Below are 23209 nucleotides of genomic sequence, written 5' to 3'. Positions count from 1 at the left end.
GTTATCTAGGAACCCTGAGAGGTTGTAACTTGCCACAAACACACAGTATGTTTCAGAGGCAGGATTTGAATTCAGGTCTTTCTGACCTAGGGCTCAATCTTTATGTCAAGATATCATTTTGAAATATGACTTTTCTCCCTTAAAGAAGTATCAAGTTCCCTCCTAAATTTTTCTTAGTATTATTTATATTATCTATAGATTGTGTTCAAGAATTTTAAAAATTACTAATTTTCACTTTACCTTTTTTTAACTTTGCATTGCCGAGGAAGTCATCTCCACTACAACCCCATCTCACCCCGCCCCCCCCACCCCCAGCAAAACGAAACAAAATAAAACTTGATTAGATAGAAAAATGACATAAAGAAATTTGAGTCTGTTTTAGATCTTGGCCAAGCTTTTTTTAATTATTTTTTGGAGGGCATATAAGATCCTGATAGAAGTCAGTCTCATTTGCTAGTTGTGTAGACCAGTGGCAGTGGCTTGTCCTCCAGACACACGTAAGCTTTGCAGTGCTTTCGATTGCATTCTTGAAATACATCCGTACACACATATGTTGTTTACATTGCAGTGGACCTGGATCGGCTGAATGATGATGTCAAACGCTACAGTTGCACTCCAAGGAACTACTCTGTCAATTTGAGAGAGGAGCTCAGGCTGACCAATGTCGTTTTCTTTCCACGCTGCCTTCTCGTTCAGCGCTGTGGTGGAAACTGTGGCTGTGGATCTAACAACTGGAAATCCTGCACATGCACCTCAGGGAAGACTGTGAAAAAGTATCATGAGGTATTTCCTTAGGGCCTTTCTTTGTTGGGATGCTATGCTCTGCTCTCTTCAGCTATATCAGCCATGCAGAGAGCATGGAGTAAGAAAGTGCTCCGACTCACATTTATTACTCAATTTAGCTTCTGGGAATCCCCACAGATTATCTTGGCTCTCTTCTGGAAGACATCATTTGTTTCTTTATTTTTAGGATGTCACTGCAGTGTGTAGGCTCTTAGAAGCCATGACCAATATCCAAATTTTTGTTTGTTAAGTCTAACAATAAGCACAACAAAAACCACATAGAAATGTCATCAGTGAGACCTTTGCTCACTCTGGATGTACATTCAATATCCTGGAGAAAAAAATGGTAATATCTTAATTTATAATAGGAATGGGGGAATGGAGACTGGACCTGTAATTACACTGTGATCCACTCACAGATGAGGAAACTCCCTCTACTAATGCAGGTCATCACCTCTATTATCTTTAATCTTAAGATAGTTGCCTCAACAGAGCACCGGAGGTTAAATGACTTTTCTAGCATCACAGAGCTAGTAGGTATTAAAGGTGGGACTTGAACTCAGGTTTTCCTGGCTTCAAGTCCAGCTCTCTCTCCACTATGTAACACTATTTTATCACAGGAAAATTAGGATATCTGTTTGGCTGTGACTTCCTAGCTTCTAAGCAAACAGAAAACCCCAGATTAGTTCAGGTAATAATGCTTTCTATCCTTAGAAAAGTCTTCTCAGTTGATGAAAATGAGTTGCAGATGAATATAATTATGTTTAGTTTCCTTGGGAGTGACCACATTATGTCAGGCTCTATTGGATATTGCTAGTTGTTGGTTTTTGTTTTTTTCTTGGCCAAAATCATATCTACTTCACTCTACAGTTCTCCAAGGCAGACACGCTCATATCCAGAGAATGCAAAGGATTGTCCAGGCATTTGCCAATATTTGTTCTTCACTGCACTTTGTGACTTAATGAACTCAGAATTGGATGCTGTCCTTCACTTCTAAGAACCAGGATTTTGTGGTATTTAGTCATACCCTGAGGATACAAATCCAGTCAAAGCTGGAAACAAAATAATCTGTGAAATAACCATGTCTCAAGTTAGTGGTAAATTTGAGTTATAGCCCTCAGTGCCCAAGACTTTGATGTTATTGTACAGGATTATTTTCATTTATGTTCCTTTCCCAGCCACTAGAGTATCATAGAATCCTAGAGTGTTAGAACTAGAATGAACTTTAGAGATCCTGGAACCCAAGCCCTCCATTATGCATATGGGGACACTTAGGCCCATTGAAGTGGCATTATTTTTCCAAGGTGACAGAGCTAGTTGATAGAAGAACTAGAACTGGTTCCTGGGTCCTAAACACTCTTTAACTTGTGTGTGTGTGTGTGTGTGTGTGTGTGTGTGTTTAATCCTTATCTTGGAAGGCAGTGGTTGACAATATCAGGAAACACCTAGGGGCAGAAGGAAATACAAGATTTTGATAAGTCATTGCCCCTGTTTTCAAGGATATTACAGTCTAATAGAAGTAAAGACATCTCCTACTAGACTTTACTCCAACAGAGATAGGTATAGAATTTAAGGTTATGTGAGAGGCAGTGTGTCATACTGGATGGACAGTTGACCTCAGAATCAGGGAGACCCAAGTTCAACTCTCGTCTGTGATACATGCTGATTCTGTGACCCTGGACAAATGCCCCAGGCAAATATCTAAGGCTATATATTGCAGAGAAGGTGCCAACCTGGATAGGTAAAGAAATTTCCTCACCAGGACATCCCTATATTGATTAAATCACAGATCTCATAAAAAGAAAATTCCTAAGTGCATTAGTTACAAGAAAAAAAACTGTGAGAAAGGGTATACTAACAGAAGGGATGAGAGAAGCTTTTCTGAAGTACAATCTGAACAGAACTTTAAAGAATGAGTAGGAATTCAACAAGGAGGCAAATAAAGAGGGAACGCAGAATATTATTTTAACTACATCAATTAGGTTCAAGTTTTAAGGGCAGAGAGCAGTCCAATTTGGATGGAACATAATCTGCAAAAAGAGGAGTAAGGAGAAATGAGATTGAATGAAAGTATGGCATGAGATAATAGTAGGCCTTGAATCCCAGGAAAGCACTTTGAATTTTACACTTTAAGCAAAAGGGAGCCACTAAATAATTTTTGAGCAGAATAACATGATTAGATCTATACGTAAAGGAGATTAGTGACAAGAGTATAAAGAGGAAAATGTCCTAATTTTCAAAGCAGGGAAGAGAACAGTATTGTAAGAGATATTATGTATATAAAGGATATGTAAACCTTAAAAAGGCATTTAAATATAAATTGCCATTAACGTTATGTTATCCTTGTGTCATATCATGGGGAGATCTGGATTAGATCTTTGGTAGTTGGAACTGATGTAACAACTGTCAGTCGACAAACATATATTAAGCATTTAACTTTATCATGCTAACTACTGTGGATGAAAATAAGTAGAAATAGTCAATGCTTGGCCTCAAGCAGCTTACATTCTCAAAAAAATTGGGGGGGGGCAATGAGGGTTAAGTGACTTGCCCAGGGTCACAAAGCTAGTAAGTGTCAAGTGTCTGAGGCCAGATTTGAACTCAGGTCCTCCTGACTCCAGGGCCGGTGCTTTATCCACTGTGTCACCTAGCTGCCCAGGACCTTACATTCTCATGGGGGAATATGGTACTGAAAAGGAAGCTGAAAAGGAAGGAGGGAGAGGGATACCTGGTGCAGGAGTAAGTGTGATAGAGGAAGACCCAAGTGTATCCTAGAGAAGAATGAAATATGCCTGGCTTGGGCACCCTATTTAAATGGAGGTGATGGTAGGAGCTATCCAGTTAGAAGAAGACATTACAGAACAGAAGGGCTGACACAAATAGTAGCCATTAATGTGTCCATGCCAGTGTGAAGTTATCTAAGAGATATGCAACTAAGACTCTCTTAGCCTTGCACTATTGAATATTTTTATCAATAATTAGGATAAAGACATCATATTTAGAGATCACCTAAAGCTAGGAAAGATAGTAAACAAATTTTAGCTAACAAAGTCAACAACCAAAAAGATCCTAATAGCATAGAATGATGGCTCAAATCTAAAAGAAAAAGTGAAATTTATTATGAAAAAGTAGAGTTCTACTCTTAGATTTGAAAGAATCCATTTCATTAGAACAACATGGGAGAGGATGGCTACACGACAATTGGTGTAAACTTAACTGAGGATTTTAATAGCTTATAAGTTCAATATAAGTCTCCAATATGACATGGCAGCCCAAATAAACTAACGTCTTAAACTATCTTGAGATGGGAATGGTATCCAGACCTAAGAAGTCCCACTTGTATACTCTTCCTTGCTTAGTCCACAATTAAAGTGTTGTGTTCATTTCTGGGCACTACATTTTAGGAAAGGCATAGACAAGCTGTATTATATCCCAAGCGAAAGCAGTCAGGATGGTAAGAGGACTGGAATCTGTACCAAACAGGGATTGCTTGAAGATTCTGGTGATGTTTAGCCTAGATAAGAGATGGAAAGAGGACATAATAACTGCATTCTTCAAGTATTTGAAGAATGGATTCTTTCAAATCTAAGAGTAGAACTCTACTTTTTCATAATAAATTTCACTTTTTCTTTTAGATTTGAGCCATCATTCTATGCTATTAGGATCTTTTTGGTTGTTGACTTTGTTAGCTATAGGGAGGAGGTATTTATACTAGTTCTGCTTGCCCCTAGAGGATAGTAACACAATAGGTGGAAGTTACAGAGAGAAAGGTTCCAGCCAAGGATGATTTACTATCAGCTCATACCAGCTCACAAGAGCCCATTGTTAAATTTTCAGCATTTACATTATGGAATTCAACAAAAGCTACAAATCAGGACTTTATTATTTTAATTGTCTGAAATTGAACAAGTGATGGAGAAAATTAAAATAACTCCAAAATGTATCATGTATTTTCAGAGAGCCAGTTAAACATTTATTAGCATATCACTGGTTCTAGCTGAATGTTAGGAAATAACTCCTAAAAAGTAGAGCTGTCAATAATTACTAATAATAATTAGAATGGACTACTTCAGAAGTGAATAGGTTTTTCCTCACTAGAGGCTTTCCGAGTTTCTTATTCAGTCATTGATAGGACTAAATGACTTTTTTTTACCTCTTCTGAGATCCATAATGTTGAAAGAACTATATGGAAAGGTTATTAGCAGTGGGTCTAGAGGTTATAGGACCAAAGATTTAAAACTGGAAGTGACCTCAGATGCCACCTAGTCCTACCCTGTCCTGTTATAGAAAGAGGAAATCAAAGCCTAGGGATGCTTTCCATTGTATTATGCTATCTTACACGTAACTGGATGCACGAGCTGTGGAGATGGTAAAGGATTCTGCTTTTACTTTGTCTATGCTAGTTCCAAAATATGGTGGCTGGTAGCTGAAGACTTCTGATAGATATAGAAGTCGGCATATTTTTTCCCAATGGACATTGATTGCAATAGCTCACATTTCTGCAATACTTCAAGGGGTGCAAAGAACTTTCCTCACAACAACCATACATAGAAAGGAAAGAAGCATTTAATAAGTTGCTACTATGTGCCAGGTACTGGGCTATGTGCTGGACAAATATTGTCACATTTGATCCTGAAAACAAACCTGGGAGGCAGATGCTACTATTAACCCCATTTTAGAGTTGAGAAAACTGAGACAGAAGAAGATTAAGTGGCTTGCCCAGAATCACACAACTTTTAAGAGTCTCTGAGGCTAGATTTGAAATCAGTTCTTCCTGACTTTAGGCCCAGTGGTCTATCCACTGAGCCGAACAATTGTAGTAACAAGTTTTATTCCCCATTTTGCAGATGAGGAAACTGAACTTCGGAGAAGTTATATGACCTTAAGCCAGTTCACTCTGCTCCTAAGTGATGTCAGAACTCAAGCCTGGCTCCCTCCTCTCACTCCAAGCCTAGTGTTCTCTCTGCTCTGCCATACTGGTTCTCCCAAGGAAGGAAGCACTAAAGAGCAGCATGTACAAAACATTCCTTTTTGTCTTAGAGGTATCTGCCAATAAATCTTTATATCCAAGCTCTAAGAAGCCTAATAAGTGAACTCCTTCCATTAGATTGTAAGCTCCTTGAGGGCAGGGACTATCTTGCCCCTTTTTGTATCCCCGGTACTTAGCACAGTGTCTGGCACATAGTTGGCTTTTTGTTTTGTTTTGTTTTGAATAGAATTATATTTTCCAAAATATATTTTAAAACAAATTTTAACATCAATTTTTTAAAACTTTGTATTCCAATTTCTCTTCCTCCCTCCATTCCCACCCCCCATCCACAAGAAATTAAGCAACTCAAAATAAGTTATACATGAATAGTCATGGAAAACATTTCCATATTAGCTAGTTGTGAGAGAAAACAGTCAAAAAACCCCAAAACTTCAGATTAAGGAATTGTCAAAGAGGAAAAGGAAAAAAAAATTTTAAAATGTGTTTCCATCTGTTTTCAGATACTATCAGTTCTTTCTCTGCAGATGGACTGCAATCTTCTTAAGTCCTTCAGGGTTATATTGGATCATTGCCCTGCTGAAAATAACCATATGCTTCCCAGCAGATTGTTTTACACTATTGCTGTTATTTTGTATACAGTACATTTCACTCTGCTTCAGTTCATGTAGGTCTTTCCAGGTTTTTCTGATAGTATCCTGTTCATCATAACCTGTATATAGTATCTTAAGCTTGACAGAGAATTTTCTTCATAATAGCCCAGCAAAGTAGGCACCATATGTGTTGCCGTTATAATCAATCATCATAACTATTCCCTCCATCTTACTCCCTACCCATGACATTTACAAGTGTTTTACTTCTGACTATCCTCTCTTTTGCTCTGCACTCCCTTTTTTCACCCTTCCTTCCTTATCTTCCTCCCCTCCTACTTTCCTGCAGGGTTAAATAGATTACTCTTCCCAATTGGGTATGAATGCTATTCCCTCCATGAGCCTACTCCGATGAGATCAAGGTCCCTGAGCTAATTTTGTGTTCTAAATTTTTCCTCATCCCTCCCTTCTCAACCCTCCCTATGAGATCAAGCAATTTGTGGGGCAGACAGGGTGGGGTGTCTTATGTCTGGGGCCAGATTTGGGCTTGGGGCCTCCTGGGTCCAGGGCTGGTGCTTTGTCCTCTGTCCCACCTAACTAACCTATGATGACATCTTTAAAATAGGGTTGAGGTGTAGAAGGAATAAACTGGGGGAGGGAGAAGGGGAGAGATGGTCTGGGGAGAGGTAGTTCACATGAAGGAAACAAGAAAAAAGCTTATGGAGGGGAGAAGAAGAGGGGAAAGGAGTTGGGGAGTGGGTGAACCTTAATATCATTAGAATTGGCTCAAAGAAGGACTAACGTACTCAAGTAGGTATAGTAATATATTTTTGCCCTGAGGGAGGGGAGGGACATAAGTGGGGGGGAGGAGAAGGGAAGGAGGGAAGGGCAGATTGAAGAAGAGAGAAGTAAAAAGCAAAACACTTTCAAGGAAAATGAAGATGTTCTGCATTACTGCACAAGTATGACATAGTTGGCTTTTAATGAATGTTTATTGAGCAACTGACATTCACCACATTCAACCACAGATTTTGAGAGTTTGGGGGAGCCTCATTGGCCATCTAGTCTGAACCCACATAAAAGAGTTCCCCAAAATACCATATCCAATAAGTGATCATTATATTGGGCCTCTGCCCAAAGACCTCTGGGGATAGGGAACCCGCCATCCCTTGAGGCCACCCATTCTACTTTTGTACATTTCTAATTGTTAGGAAGCTTTTCTTGATAGGCAGCCTAAATATGCCTCTTAGCAACATCTACCCATTGCTTCTAGTCCAGCACTCCAGATACTTGAGGACATCTACCATGTGACTTCCTTAGCCCACCCCAGGTGTTCTTTTCTTCCTGCCAAACATACATACTTCTTCAACCAATGCTCATGTGATATGGCTGCCCTCACCCAGATACTCTCCAGCTTATCAATGTCATTCTCAAGCCATGGTTTCTACAACTGAACACGTGAGGTCTGAAGAGGGTAAAGTTCAATCAGAGATCCCTCCTTATTCCCTTTGCCCCTTTTAATATAGCCCAAGGTGGAATTAGGGTTTTTGACTACCACATCACACTACTGACTCATAGAACCCCAAATCTTTTGTTCAAAACCATTGCTCTCTCTCCATGTCTCCTCTGTCTTATACTTTTATAGTTTATTTTTTGTACCCAAGCACAAGATTTTACCTATATCCTTATTGAATTTCATCTTACAGGATTTAAGCCAAAGGCTCTAGCCTTTCAAGATTCTTCTGGTCCCTGTCTCTGTCATCTATTCACTGGTGTCCAACTCAATCAATCAACCAATAAATCAAGAAATATTTATTAAGTGCCTACTGTGTGCCCAGCATTGTGCTAAGTCTAGAAATACGAAAAGAAGCAAAAGACAGTCCCTACACTTAAAGAGCTTACAATCTAATTAGAGGAGGCAACATGCAAAGAAATATATACAAAGCAAACCATATACAAGATAAATGGGAAATAATTATCAGAGGGAAAACACTAGAGTTAGAAAGGGATCCCTAGGTACTGCCTATTGACTTTAAAAAAACACAAATGAACATTATCTATGTTGAATTGTATTTGCATTTATTTTGATAAACATTTCTCAATCATATTTTAATCTGCTTTGCCTGATCTAGGGTTTTAGCTGTCTTGTGATCAAAAAAAATTTTTTGTGCTAAGCACTGAGAATACAACAAAAAGCAAAAACAACATTGTCTGCAAATTTGATGAGTTTGCTATGTATGCCTTTATTCAAGTCATTAATCAAAATGTTAAATAGTGCAAGGCCAAGTAGCAATCCCTGAAGGGCTCCATTGGTGAATTTGTTGCATAGTCATCAATCCATTAGACAGTTCTGAATCCATGTTTATATAACCATCTCTTTCACATCTCTCCATCTTTTCCACAAGAATAGAATGAAGTACTTTAGTAATAACTTTGCTAAAATCAAGGTAAACTATATCCACATTATCCTCACCTCCCATTTTTATGATTCTGTCATTACAAATGACAGAAGCAAAAGTGCTTGTGTCCTAGGCCAAACAGCAGCTGTATTCCTTCAATGCACATCTGTGTCAAGTTTCTCCTATGATTCTTTTTTTTTTTTTTTTTTAGTGAGGCAATTGGGCTTAAGCAACTTGCCCAGGGTCACACAGCTAGTAAGTGTTAAGTGTCTGAGGCCAGATTTGAACTCAGGTACTCCTGAATCCAGGGCCAGTGCTCTATCCACTGTGCCATCTAGCTGCCCCACTCTCCTATGATTCTTAAAATGTTTCTCACAATGTGACACAATTAACACTATGCACAAGGGCTCCTATAAATTAACAGGTTTTTTTCTGAGAGAAGTTATCTAATTTTACAAAGCAGAATAACACTTAGGTTTAAGAAGAATATTCCGACCACAATTTGGGGGGATTTCCTTTGTTTTGTTTTGTTTTTCCCTACTCCTGCATCTTGTCCATCCACCTTGCACATTCCCACTTTACAGAAATGAGAAATCAGTTTCCCCATCTCATTGCTGTAACTGATGAGATGTGAAATGAGTTTCTATGAGGGATGAGCACCCTTAAGGTGGTAACTGGAATTTTTCATACTGTATAAACCTCCATCTCTCTATGCAAACGTGACCAGGCTCAGCACAAGTCCAAGGCATTTAAAGAACAAAACCCGTAAATTACAGAGCTTCCAATGAGACTCATATTCACCCTTTTATTTTACTTTTCTTGCTCCTTATAACATGAAGATTTGGGGTATTTTTGTGTGTGTGCAATAGAGTATAAACTTAGGTTTTTAAATTATTTCTTGTTCTCACAAACTCATATTCAGCACAGCTGAGGTTTTCTGAAAGTCATTTTGAGCATTTTAGAAGACAGGAGACATAAAAATTTTGAAGGTAATTTTAGAAAAAGTAGATGCCATAAACTTTTGGTGGGCAACAAGAGTTTGATCTAATGTTCAATTCTTTTCCTGAATCTGATAATGAATGACAAACCGTACAATATCCCCTAGCAATTTTTTTTTAATATTCCCACCACTTTTTTTCCTACTGTTTTAAACCCTGGACACCTCCATTTCTGCACAAGGCCAGAAGTCCTTGAGACAGCAGAAGGATAGATATAGAATCTAATTTGCTCTTTTGCCTATTACAGTGGAGAAATTGATATGATATTATTCCCTTAGCAATAGTGTCAACCTGAAAATTAATGAAACCAATTAATATAACAAAATTAACACCTTTAATCGAGGAAGAAGAGTTGCAGCCCATAGTACTGCCCAGCATATGGTGAGGTACCCAAAAAAGGGAACTTGGGACAGAGTTCATATGGGGTAACAAAACAGAGAGAGATATGAGACTGCCCTCAGGAAGAGTAAGTTTCTCAGAGTTTCACAAGGTAAGTTTTTTTTACATAACAAGCAAAAGTACATAAAGAAAGCTTGGGAATCTCTGGAGGGGAGAGTTTGGGAAATCAATAAAATAATCTGAGGCTGGAATTGATAATGTCTGGTCAGCCTCAGACAATTCATTGGCCTGGGAATAGAAACCAGAGCATCTTAAGTCAGTTCTGTCAACTGAGTTTGTCAATAGTGACAACTATAGGCTATTTTCTCTACTGAGTAGTTCCACAGCTTCTAAAGGCCCCCCAATAGATGAATGTTTGTCAGTCTGATCATGTTATAGTAATGTTGCTAATAGTTAAAAAACCAAACCTCACCCTGATATCAAAAACTACCTCTGTGACATCATTAGGTTGCTTCCCTTTGTCGAAAATCCCTCCCCAGCGTCTGATTGGTGGAAAGCCCAAGTAGTTCACAATGGAGCATTTGTTGCTTAAACCAATCTGAAAACATTTTCTGGACCGAAATTTTCCCTTCCCTCCCCATATTTTGGTTTGGATGACCTGAGAAGTACTCTAAGCACTCTCTGCCAGTGTGCTAAGCAAGTGAAGACACACTTGAAGTTATGGGAGTGTATGGAGAATGTGGAAGATTCAGGCATATCAGCAATGGAGTGGTGGATTATTATGGATATAATGGGGGTAATTAGGAGCAGGTTTTCCTGCCTTGCAGTAGGCCAATTCTGCATTTCTTTGCTATGTAAAGGGAGGAAATTGCATTACTAATATAAAGATTATATATTATTATGTCTTTGTAAAAATATATTGAAATCTTTTAAGTTTGGTTACTTTTAGCCTCTCAGAAAGATATTTCCAATTTATAACTTTGCTGGTTTGTACCCCCTTGTGAATTTTTTTCCATGTAATACTGTATTTTTGAAGGATTATTTATGTTAGGTGAACCATAGCTAAGCACAAATGTGGTATTTTATGTCATTTTAAAACCTCTGCTTTCTATTTACAATATGAGGCATAGTTTATGAGTATAGATATCTTAATGTATAAAATAAGTACGCAAGTATTAATAAGCACCATATTTAAATGGGAGTTCTTGCTTTTTTCAAAACAAACATAATAAAAGTTATTTTTTGACTGAGTAATAATCCTCCCTCAACCTTTACCCCCTTCCTGCCCATACATACAGCAGCAAATGAGGATGATGATTTTTGGTTATCACCATTAAAAAGAAAAATATTGGTCTGTGACATCACTGCTCTTATATACAAAGTTTTGGTGTGTACTTTTAGCTCAGAGCCAAGAAATCCTTTCCTTTCAGATAATCCCTTCCCCTTCAATTAAACCTTTCTTAGTTTTCTAATATAGAGGTAGTGTACTATCATTTGGAAACAGCAATAGACTGGTTATTGGGAGATTTGGAATCTTGACTTAGCTCTGCCACATAGCTACGTGTCTGCAGGAAAAGTCATTTTCACCTTTTTGAGCTTGAATTGCTTTATTGGTTAAAGAAGTTCACTTCCACTTATAAAATCCTATGATTATTAATTTTGAACCTCTCAACCCTCAACTCTTTCTTATCAACCTTACTATACTGAAGTAGTATGAGAAATAATTACTATTTGGTGGTTGGATAATAACATCCACTGTTGAAGTGCCATGCAAACTCAAAATCATAATGGAAATTTTGGGGTTGACTGTTATTCAAATTACCTTTGGAAATTTGCTAGCTCCTTCATCTATAAAATGGGAGTAATAATGCCTTCCCCACCTCACAGGGTTATAGTGTGGCTCAAATGTGACTATGGATGTCAAAATCTTTCATGAATTTTAAAACACTATAGAAATTTGAGTCATTGATATTACTTTTTCATCCAAGTCTGTTCTTTCAATTCAAACCAGTTTTATTTCTCTCTTCCTTTTAGCCTCAAAAGAGAAACTTCACAAGGTGAATAGAGTTACCCTAAAAGCATTCAAAAATGCATGTAGCTTCTTAGCTCAGGCTGCACACTGAGATTCACACTTTCCCTTGCTGTTATCATCACCTCATAGTAGTACTATCATCTAGGAATTCCCATTACTGCTTCACAGATAGATCAACCTCAGGGACCACCCCTTGATGAGGATGACTGTCCTCTGACATTTCTTTAGGTTCTCTGCAGTGAAGTTGACTGTAGTCAGCAGGCATTGACCATTAAGGATGATCTCTTAGGCATTCAAACGGCTACTGCATTACACAAGCAGTTGAATCCCTAAAGAATGGAGGAAAAATTTCCAATGGAAGTAAATTTCTACACATACAGAGACTACATTTTGAAAGTGCAGGGAGGGGGCAGCTAGGCAGCACAGTGGATAAAGCACCAGCCCTGGATTCAGGAGGACCTGAGTTCAAATCTGAAGTCAGGCACTTGATACTAGCTGTGTGACCCTGGGCAAGTCACTTAATCCTCATTGCCCTGCCCAAAAAAGAAAAAGAAAGAAAGAAAAAGAAAGTGCAAGGCAACTTTGTAGTTTGGGATACTCTTCTTGAGTGCATAGAATTGGTCTTGTAGTCAAGACACCTGAGTTTACATTCTCCCTCTAGAACTTTCTAGCTCCAATCCTTATAGGAAAAGTCTCTTAACCTTGAGCAGCCAGGTAGAGCAGTGGCTAGGGTGCAGTGCCTGGAGTCAGGAAGACCCAAGTTCAAATCTAACCTCAGACAATATTTCTAAGGTACCTAGCTCAGTGCCTGGCACATAGTAGTCACTATATCAATGCTAGCTATTATTATTAAACTCTTTGAGCTTCAATCTTCTTATATACAAAATATGAATAACAATGCCTATAGTGCCTACATCCCAGAGTTTTTGTGTTTCATTTGAGGGCCTGTATGTAAAACACTGTGAGAATTTGAAGACCCTATATAAATGTTAGTTATTACTTCCTCTCCTTTTCCAGAACCTCCTCTAAGCTTAACAAGATGAATATGATCTGAGCTTAAAGCTTGTTGAGCCATCCACTCATGGATTCCTCTTTTTTTGAGTATTGTGTCATATTATGAGGCTTCCATCTTTCAGCCACTGTCATTTCCATTGCCTGTAAGGTCAACAATTAATCAGTTCAAATATAACAATATAATTTACTTTCCTTGTCATGTGATTTTTTTCACTCATCAAGCTTGCTCATGATGAACCCTCAAGAAAGCTGATTCTGTGCACATTTTTCAAAAGCACTAGAGGCGTTGGAGGTAAAGGGACAGGGAAAATGCAAAAAACCAAAAATAATTGAAGGGGGAAATGACATATAACATGTACCATCTGCCTCAGAAGTTGGGCAGAATCTTAAATAAACTCTTAATGACCCAAGTTTACACAATGTGTTTGTTCTGAAATATGCACTTGTGTTCCTGTGTCAGCCATTAATTTGAGAATGGTTACAAGGCCATAACAACCTTTTTTATATGCCCAATAAACAAGAGCCTAACTCAGCAGATCCCTCTTATGCATGGTATTGTTTTATTAGTGTAATAGCATAATGGCAATAATTCATTCAGTGGTTTATTGGCAACGAAGCGAGTAACTGTACTTAAATATACTTCATGATGTGCTAATTTGCAGATGCAAAACTGAGCATCTCTGTGCATCTTAGGACCAAGACTGTTAAGCCTACCTCCATCGTCCTCTCTTTAGCATCACTGAATCTCTGAGTCCATTGTGTCCAACCTGTACCTGAGCATACCTTCTACCACACCCCTGAGAAGTGATTGTCAGCCTTTGCTTGAAGACTTCCAGAGAGATAGGAGCATGGATTCATTTACAGATCAAAGGAATCTTAGATGTCAGCTGGTCACAGAGTCATAGATTTTCTATATTTGTTTTTATAAGGACTTCAGAGGCCATCTAATTCAACTCCCTCATTTTAGTATGTAAAAGTGATGTCCACAAAGGTGAAAGTACTTACTCAAAAGGCAGCTGGGTGGCACAACGGTTAGAACATTGACTCTGGAGTCAGAAAGACCAGAGCTCAAATTTGGCCTTGGTCATTCATTCACTCATGGGCACTCATGTCCATGGGCAAGTCATTCAACCACTGTCTGCCTCAGTTTCTTCGGTTGTAAAATGAGGATAATAACAATACCTACTTCCTAGGGTTGTTGTCAGAATCAAATGAGCTATTTGTAAAGTACTTAACCCAGTACATAGCACGTGGTTGTCACTTAATAAATGCTTCTTTCCTTTTCTTCAAGGATCATATAGGTATTAAGTAGCAAGCAGAGAGATTCAAAACCAAGTCCTCTTATTCTTTTTTTTTTTTTCGGGGCAATAAGAGTTAAGTGACTTGCCTAGGGTCACACAGCTAGTAAGTGTCAAGTGTCTGAGGCCAGATTTGAACTCAGGTACTCCTGAATCCAGGGATGCTGCTTTATCTACTGGCCCACTTTGCTGCCCCCTCCTCTCATTTTTGATTCAGTACATTTTGTACTGGGTCATGCTACCTTCCCAAACCTAGTACCTCTGGAAACTGATCAGCCATGCTGCTTTTGTATAACTCTAGTTGTCCACATAAGTCATTCCTTAGCCTCAGTAAAATTGAAAGGACACTGGGTAAAGAATTTCCAACCCTATTCCAATGAAACCAAGAGTTCCTGATTCTCTCCCCAACCCCTAACCCATAGGAAGCATTTTCTGTCTAGTTCAAGTCTTTTCATTTTCTCCAAATGTTTTCTGGGCCCATGACTCATTTTGCCGCCGGCAGGGAATCTATGTTCTGTGGCACCCATGGACAGGCTTCCTTGAGCTACTGTAACCCATTTGCCAGTGTCTTCCCTTCAAAGGTGGCCAAATAACCTATAACCAGCCAGTTTTCTTGCCTAGATAAAAGCTTTTCATTCCTCTTTTAGCTTTCAATGCTACCTCAAATCAGCTTTGCTTTCTTCTCCCATTCGCCCCTGTGTACCTGAACCTGAGACGATTACGTCGCCTGAAAGCTTTGAACATCAGTGCTGTGATCAGCCAGGAGAGCAGTCCAATTTCCACTTTGTTCAAACGTGGCTTTCCTGTCTTGTCTGGGAAAGTGTCTGCCAATTCATTTCTCTCTTCTTATCAGCAAAGCACATATATACCCTGCTCATGTTTCTTAATATAAAACACAGGGAAAATCCCCAAGCAGTTGGGAGGCCAGTTAGTGTAAATACTGCCCAGATCTCTGCTCTCATCCCACAGCATGTACTTTTGTTTGCCATCAAATGAGAAAGCTATTCGACAGGGCTCTGCTTTTGTGGATGCCAATCATTTGAAATTGTCAGCCTTTGATAGTGGTTTCTTTTAAATAGTTTCTACTGGAGCAGATTTTTTTTTTGAAAGACTAGAAAATATGCCGAGTGCCTTTGACCAAAAAGCCTAATTCATTTTTTGAGAAATCCTTTACAGAGTGGTAAGAGTCCAGCATTCCATGACATTTTACCAAGCAGATGGACCCAAGAGATGACAGTCATGCTTTTATATGTTTTATGAAGTAGAGTGGTATGGATAGCCAGAAATGGTATAAAAAGCATTTGCTTTACTTTTTTACTATTAATTCTGTTATGAACACCAACCAAGCTTGAGATAGGTTAGGGTAAAGCAAAGATCAGTGTAGGATGGGGAATGTGTGTGTGGCAGGGAGGTGCAGTTGGAGGGGCCTACTTTGAAATATTTTTCATTAATTTTCACTACATCTGAGTGAGATAAAACTATTCTAGGGCAGACACTGTTTTGTCTCCATCCTCTGTATTTAGTTCTCCCGTTTTGTTTTCTAGACCTTTGTTTCTCCTCCAATTCCCCTCACCCCTGGGATAGGAGGTCTGATTAAAATCTATTCATTTTCACCAAATGGCATGGAGGGCTATGACTCACCGACCAGCCAGCTCTGTTTGATGACACCCAAGGGTAGGCTTCCTTGAGCTGCTTGCTGTAAGCCATTTTCTGGTATCTTCCCTTCAAAGGTGGTCAGATAACCTATAACCAGTCAGCTGACTTTCTCAGAGAAAAGCTGAAGGTGGGAGACAATGAGAAAGGCTGGGGATAAGAGAGGTCAAGAGAAAAGTAAAGGATACCATTTTGGTTCCTTTGTCCTCCCTTACAAACACTTGAATGATTGGCATCACTGCCAGCACTATTCAGCTCCACACCAAGAAACATTTATTGAGCCTTGCTGTATAGGCAGGATGACACTGGGCTACAGGAGAAATAAAAAGAGTATAAGACACCATTCCTGCCATCAGGGGGCTTGCACTGTGGTTGAGTAGGCATATTCATAGGCATAAGACTCTAAACCAGGATTGATATGTCAAACACTCTGATTTCATCTACATGGGAACTCCCTCGACTAATGTATACTTTAGCCCCATCCATAACTTAGTTGATGAAAGTTAAGTGAATTGGTCATGGGAATATCACAATTAAGCCAAAGATAGAAATTGAATCATTATCTTCCTGTCTCCAGGTCCAGGACTCCATTATATTATATTCATTTATGTTTCGAGTTTGTACCCTGATGCATACCAAATTCTGGTTGTGATTGGAGTTCAGAGAAGGAAGATTATGGGTCATAACCAATAAAATGAAAGATAGATTTGAGTAACAATTACAAATTTCCAGCCATAAGATCTTAGTCCATTTTTTTTCTCCAAACCTACTTCATACTAGAAAATACTACCTTGTAGTTTTACTATGGTGCATATAGTGATGTAAGGGGATGGCAGATCCTTGAAGAAAAAAAGAAGATATTTGTATAGGCTGCTGTCCATAGCCTGATTAAATGTTTCATTTCAGTTCCTAAATATTGTGCTTTATTTAGCTACTATATTTTTTAACTGTGATACATGAGGACTGATATTTTCCTTTGTATCTCCAATACTTAACAATGCTTGAAGCATAGTAGATATTTAATAAATGCTTGTTTTGCATTTAATTTTGTATTCAAATGCCAATGTCGCTGGATAAAGTGTGGATATGTGGGTCATATATAATAAGACAAAATGGGATACTGATGATTTATGACAGGTATTGTGAAGATTGTGCTCATGACAATGAGAATAATGTGCAGTGGAGACGTCATACACTGTTCTAGAGCTCGAGAATTCATAACCATAGCCAATGTTCAAATGACAAATTGTAGCTGCAAAGAGAATTATTCACAAGCACTGTGTGAAGTAGGTGATCTAAGTACTGATATTCTAGAGCAGGAAACTGAGGCACAAAGAGTGATGTAACTTACCAGAGATCACATAACTGATCTATCTCAGAGCTGTAAACTTGGATCCAGTTTTTCTGACTCAAGCCTAGTGATTTTTGCTAGCCACCACAAAACCTCTACATCTTTTTGGCCTTGATTAAAGACAAAAGTAAGCCACTGTGTGGTTTACATTGTATTTTGCACTCTTAAGAGAGAGTAAGGAAAATAGTACTAATAATGATTTTACTTTGGTCATGCCCAGCCCTTCATTACCCCATTTGGGATTTTCTTGGCAAAGATATTGGAGTGGTTTTTCATTTCCTTCTCCGGTGGATCCATATTGTCAAGCAGTCAGAGATTAAGTGACTTACCCAGGGTTACACAGCTTGGAAGTGTCTGAGGCCGAATTTGAACTCAGGTCTTCCTGACTCCAGGCCTAGTGCTATATCCACCAAGCCACTGGCTCAATTATCAATTATCATTTATAATAATAATAACTCATATTTATATACTGCTTTCCCCATATGTATTGAGTTTTAGAATGAGACAAGGTAGGGGCAACTAGGTGGCACAGTGGATAGAGCACCAGCCCTGGATTCAGGAGGACCTGAGTCCAAATCTGGCCTCAGACACTTAACACTTACTAGCTGTGTGACCCTGGGCAAGTCACTTAACCCCAATTACCTCACCAAAAAAAAGAATGAGACAAGGTCACATAGCTAGTAAGTTTTGGATACAGGATTGGCTACCAGGTCTTCTACCTTCAAATCCAATTATTTTTCCAGCACAACACACTTCTCTATCCTCAAGGAGCTTATGGTAAAAAAAAAAAAAAAAAAAAAAAAAAAAAGGGAGAGAGAGAGAAAGAGCAAACACATGAAAGATACATAGGAGTACATATGATAAAAACATTTTTTAAAATTTCACAATTATAGCTATGTGTAGACATGATTCCCCAAGTTGAAACCTATTCAGTATCTGCAACACAGGAGAATGATTATTAAGCAAATTAAGATTCTATTTGAACTCCTTTAAAGCAGGATGATCATTTTTAGTATAAAACCTAATTCTTTGATTAAACAGTAGCATATAAAGATAGAGCCTGAATCTTTTCCATGAACTGCAAGTTCCATTAATCTTTTCATTTAATAAACATGTCATACCTGTAAAAACAGTAACATTTTCCTTAGTCAGGACCATATCTATATCAAAGTGGAGTGGGACAGCAAGATGGCACAGGGAATATAGGCCTAGACTTAGAATTAGGAAGATCTGATTTCAAATCTCTCAGTGACCTTTTAACTATACAACTCTGGGTGAGTCATTAAACCTTTCTTAGCTTAATAATAACTCCTCCCTTACAGAATATTTATGAAGATAAAATGAGATTGGGGCAGCTAGGCGGCACAGTGGATAAAACATTGGCCCTGGATCCAGGAGGACCTGAGTTCAAATCCAGCATCAGACACTTGACACTTGCTAGCTGTGTGACCCTGGGCAAATCACTTAACCCTCATTGCCTTGGGGGAAAAAAGAAAAAAAAAGTAGATGAAATGAAAGAATACATATGAAGCACTCTGCAAAGCATAAAATACCACATATATGGTATTATTGCTTCAAGAAAACAATTTTGCCTTGACATTCTAAATATAAACTATATTTGTGAAATCTGTTCACTTTTTCTTATACTGAAAATTAACTGTTTTTGATCAAAATCCTATAAGCTGATTCAATTCAATTCAATAAACATTTATTAAGTCCCTGCCATTTGCCAGGCACTACGCTAAGTACTGGAGAAACAATTATGAAAAAGAAAGATAGCCAGTGCCCTCAAGGAGCTTACAATCTAATGTGGGAAGAAGAAGCTGAAAAGCAAGGAGGGGAAAATACCAGGGGGTATCTGCCTCAGGGACATCATATTCCTTGTAGTTCAAACCAAGCAGAGTTGCAGATAGAAAATGGAGAGCTAGTTAGAGAGCCGAGATCCAGGTTTCTATAAAGGATAGCTTTGGGAAGAGTTTATTGCTTTCCTATCAGAGGGGAGAGGAGGCTGAGAGAGTTGGTAAGGTGTTTAGTATGCAAAGTTGAATTAAACATAATGATGAGATTTTAGGTGGTCACTTTATCCTGGATGGAACATATTGTTCCTAAGTTCAAACCAAACAGAGCTGCAGATAGAAAGTGTCAATGTACAAAAGGTATGTGGTCCATGTCTTCCATTTCTTTACTACATCCTTATTTGACCTGTACTAGCTACCATGTGTTAAGCTATTAACAAAGATCTGTTGATTGGACTAAGTGTATCATTAAGGGAAGAGGTAATGGCAGCCTGATTGAGGTCAACCTCAAAAGATATTCTGACAGAAGGTATCCTTCTCTTTATAGGTGCTGAAATTTGAACCTGGCCATTTCAGGAGGAAGGGAAAAACTAAGAACATGGCTCTTATTGATATTCAACTGGATCATCACGAGCGCTGTGATTGTATATGTAGCTCACGGCCACCTCGATAAAAATCAATGGACATGCTCGTTTTAAGCGTGAAAGACCTTTTCATTTTAAGGAGGGTGCTGTAAGAGAACCTTCTCCCATGGGCACCAGAACTTTGCTACTAGCCTGCATTGCAATGAGTAAAACTGATGGCTGAGTTTCAGCATAGCTTTGCTAGTGCCACGGCAGCTAGATACATGTATCATAGACTTTTGTATCCAAAAATTTAGGACTAAGTTTAGTAGTACTATCTGAGATAAGGTCATCATCAATATATGTAATGTATCTGTATCTATCTATCTACATGTAAATAGGTAGATTAAGTGGTTTCTCCAATTTATATAAGCAGCTGTAACTAGATTCAACATCTGGATCCATGCCTTATTCCCAAGAAGCCCTTTGAAGAAAACAGTGAATTGTGAAATGCCAAAAAAGTTGTTTGTAGAGAAGTCATCTTTGTCCACTTGTGTAAAATACAGTTTTAAATCTTTAAAATATCAAAAGAATTCTTGAAAAAAACCCTTTTTTTACATGTACTTCAAAGTTGGGAATATAAACACTGACAAAAGTATGGTTATAAGAAAAGCTCAGGTGCTGAAATGTTAATTCTTTTAAGATACATTAAGCCCTCTCTAGAATAAGCAGTGATAATCCATTTCCCCAATTCTACCAGAATATATGGTTTGCAAAAAGCTATATTCCTGCCATTGAAATATCTATTCATTTGCATTTTGCTGAGGCATGTTAATTTATTTGGCACTGCCTATCTCTGAAAAATAATGTTCAGAAGGGATGTTTCTAATGCTTCAAATAAAAGATGCACCTTAAGAGCCTAAAATCCAAGGGGGAGCCATTCATGCTTATTCAGACTTTAAGAAAGTGCTCTAAATTCCTTTTTAGAAAAACAAAAATGCCTTTCCAAGATAGCTTGTAGACTCTGAGTCATTCTTCCAGATGTTGTTCCATATAAGATGTGGGCAGTTAAAAACCAGAAAGAGGGAGCTTTTGAGTGTTAATATAACTGAAAATGGGCTAGAACATTTAATGGGTGAGGATCTAGGCTTAATAGTAGGTTCAAGCTCTCTCTAGCTGCACCAATTCATTTTTATGTGCACTGCTTTTGTGTTCTTGTCTCTTAGATATATAGAAGTGGATTTACAACAATATTCTGGGCATGGGCTGAAATTGGTGAGCTATCACAAAATATTTATAACTTTAAAGCTTTTGTGTTTTAATAACAAGAACAATTGTATAGTTGTTACATCCCTAATCTCATACCTACTAACATGCTGCATTCCTGTTTCTGAATCAAATAAAGCCAGGGACTTCTCACTGACTTTATAACTTTATTGAGGCAGTCTTAGGAGCTGCACAGTAAATATCGTGTTAATGCCAGTTCAACTCTGCTCTAACACATGAAAATCCAACTGTTTTTGTTTGTTTTTTATTCTTATTATTTATAGTCATTTTTTTTTTCCTTTCTGGCTCCCAAATGTCTATTTAAGAGGAGACTTACTAGAGGGGTGGGAAGTGATTCATCATCCTGTAAGCTGGGCTCTTCATAGAAAGGCACTGACATCACAGTTGCCAATGCTATGCCTCTTTTTTTTATTATTAGTTTTCTTAGGGCTGCTCAAAGCAAGCTTCATTTTTCTTCCTGCTTTAGAAGATAACAGATAGCCAGATTGTTCTATGGTGCTAGGTTCAGACTGACTAAATATGGGAAAAATGTTCAGCTGCTCCCAATAGGTTGAGACAAGGATCTGGGTAAGTCCCAGAGTCAGAAGAATGTTCTAAGGCTACTTGTTTTTTCTAAGTCAGAGGATGATCCAGCAAAAAGTTAACACCCCATTCAGATAGCTCTTAATGTTCCTTAAGTTTCCATGTTTTGATTTTTTTGCTGCAAGAGGGAAGACCTGAAACCTTCCATTCGTCACCTCCCCAATCTCAGAGCATAGAAATGGTTAGAGGCACAGCACCAAAGGTAAGATTGGTAAGGGCAAAGTTTTGAGTGTTGGAAATCACGATATTGAAACTGGTATGCATATTAATGATCGAGAACCATAAACTTAGTTCACTGTGGATTGCCATGAATCTGTTGAAAATTAAGGCTTCCAATATGTTACATCATTATGGCTTGAAGACAACACCCAACATGACTATGAAGAAGAAAAAAAATTGAGTTCTCTACCTAACTTTTGATGCCATAAAAACTCAGTGTGGGTTATGGTACAGGTTATGACCAAGTTTTTTTGAGACTTACTTAGCCAAAAATTCAAGAAGGCATATTCACTATTTTTTTGTTGTTCCTGGATATTTTGTTGAAATCTTTCTCAGTTTTCTTTTTTCTATTGAGTTCCCCTAACATAGTTGATTAAACTTGTTTACTGTCCTTGAAATGGATAAAACACTGGATTTGGAATCAGGAAGACCTGAGTTTGAATCCTGCCTGCATCAATGCCAGGATTAAGTAGAAATACAAAGTCTTAGTATCATTTACAGCATTAAGCATTTTGGACTCCTTGTATTTAAAGTGCTTGGCAAACATCAAAGTAATATCTAAATCCTAGCTATTATAGGAATGAAAAGCCCAGCATCATAAATTTCATTCCCTTCAAATGTTAAATCCATACTTCCATATGACTTCATACAGGATGTCATTCTTTATTCAATGGATGCTTGTCGGGCAGGACACTTTCCTAAGTGCATTTTTTATGTATTATAGCTACCCCCCACCTCCAAACAACAGCATTTTCTATATCAAAACATGTTTCCCTTATCTTCTTGGAAAATAAATATTGCTTTTGAAAGAAAGTGTTCAATGATTATTCTGTGTACAAATTCAATTTTTAAAAGCTGTGCAGTATTCCAAACTTATTTTCACAACTATACCCAGCTGTTTGAAATTAAGTGTCATACAGACAGGATGATGTGATTTCACAGGACTCCATTTCAAAATGCAGAAACGCTACAAATTGCTACCTGGACCATGTACTTCCACATGATCAACTGCCTGTTAACCATGCAGTGAGGGAAAATGAAATAGTTCCTGAGCTGTATTTTGAAGTAACACCTTTTTATCTTGTATCTCTCACCAAAAAATGAAAAGTTTTACTCTCCTCACTTGCATCCTGAAAGTAACTCTGCTCAGTGGGTCAACATTGTCCTTGCCCTGACTAGCCCCTTCTCTGAAGTGCTACCCTGTTCCATTTGGGCAGCCAGCCCCTAGAACTTCTAATTTGTGGCACTGGCAATCTTGTACCAATTTTACTACCAGCAATGGCTATGTGAGGTGTTCAGGGGGAACTAGCCTCTCTGC

At 38.3% G+C, this 23209-nt stretch overlaps 1 protein-coding gene across 3 annotated transcripts in view; it reads left to right on the top strand.

Moving 5' to 3' along the window:
- PDGFD (platelet derived growth factor D) overlaps positions 1-22660 on the top strand; it is a 304752-nt gene extending 282092 nt beyond the window's left edge. For all 3 annotated transcript variants that reach the window (XM_043990870.1, XM_043990871.1, XM_043990869.1), the window contains 2 exons: positions 569-783; positions 19788-22660. In XM_043990870.1, the coding sequence (XP_043846805.1) occupies positions 569-783; positions 19788-19913 (341 nt within the window). In that variant the 3' untranslated portion in view covers positions 19914-22660. The remainder of the gene's footprint in view (positions 1-568; positions 784-19787) is intronic.
- Positions 22661-23209: the final 549 nt, after the last annotated feature.

This window comes from Dromiciops gliroides, chromosome 3 (assembly GCF_019393635.1).
Source record: "Dromiciops gliroides isolate mDroGli1 chromosome 3, mDroGli1.pri, whole genome shotgun sequence".
NCBI classification, from domain to species: Eukaryota; Metazoa; Chordata; class Mammalia; order Microbiotheria; family Microbiotheriidae; genus Dromiciops; species Dromiciops gliroides.
Note: the sequence above shows the minus strand (reverse complement) of the source record. Positions and strands in the feature narration are given on the sequence as shown.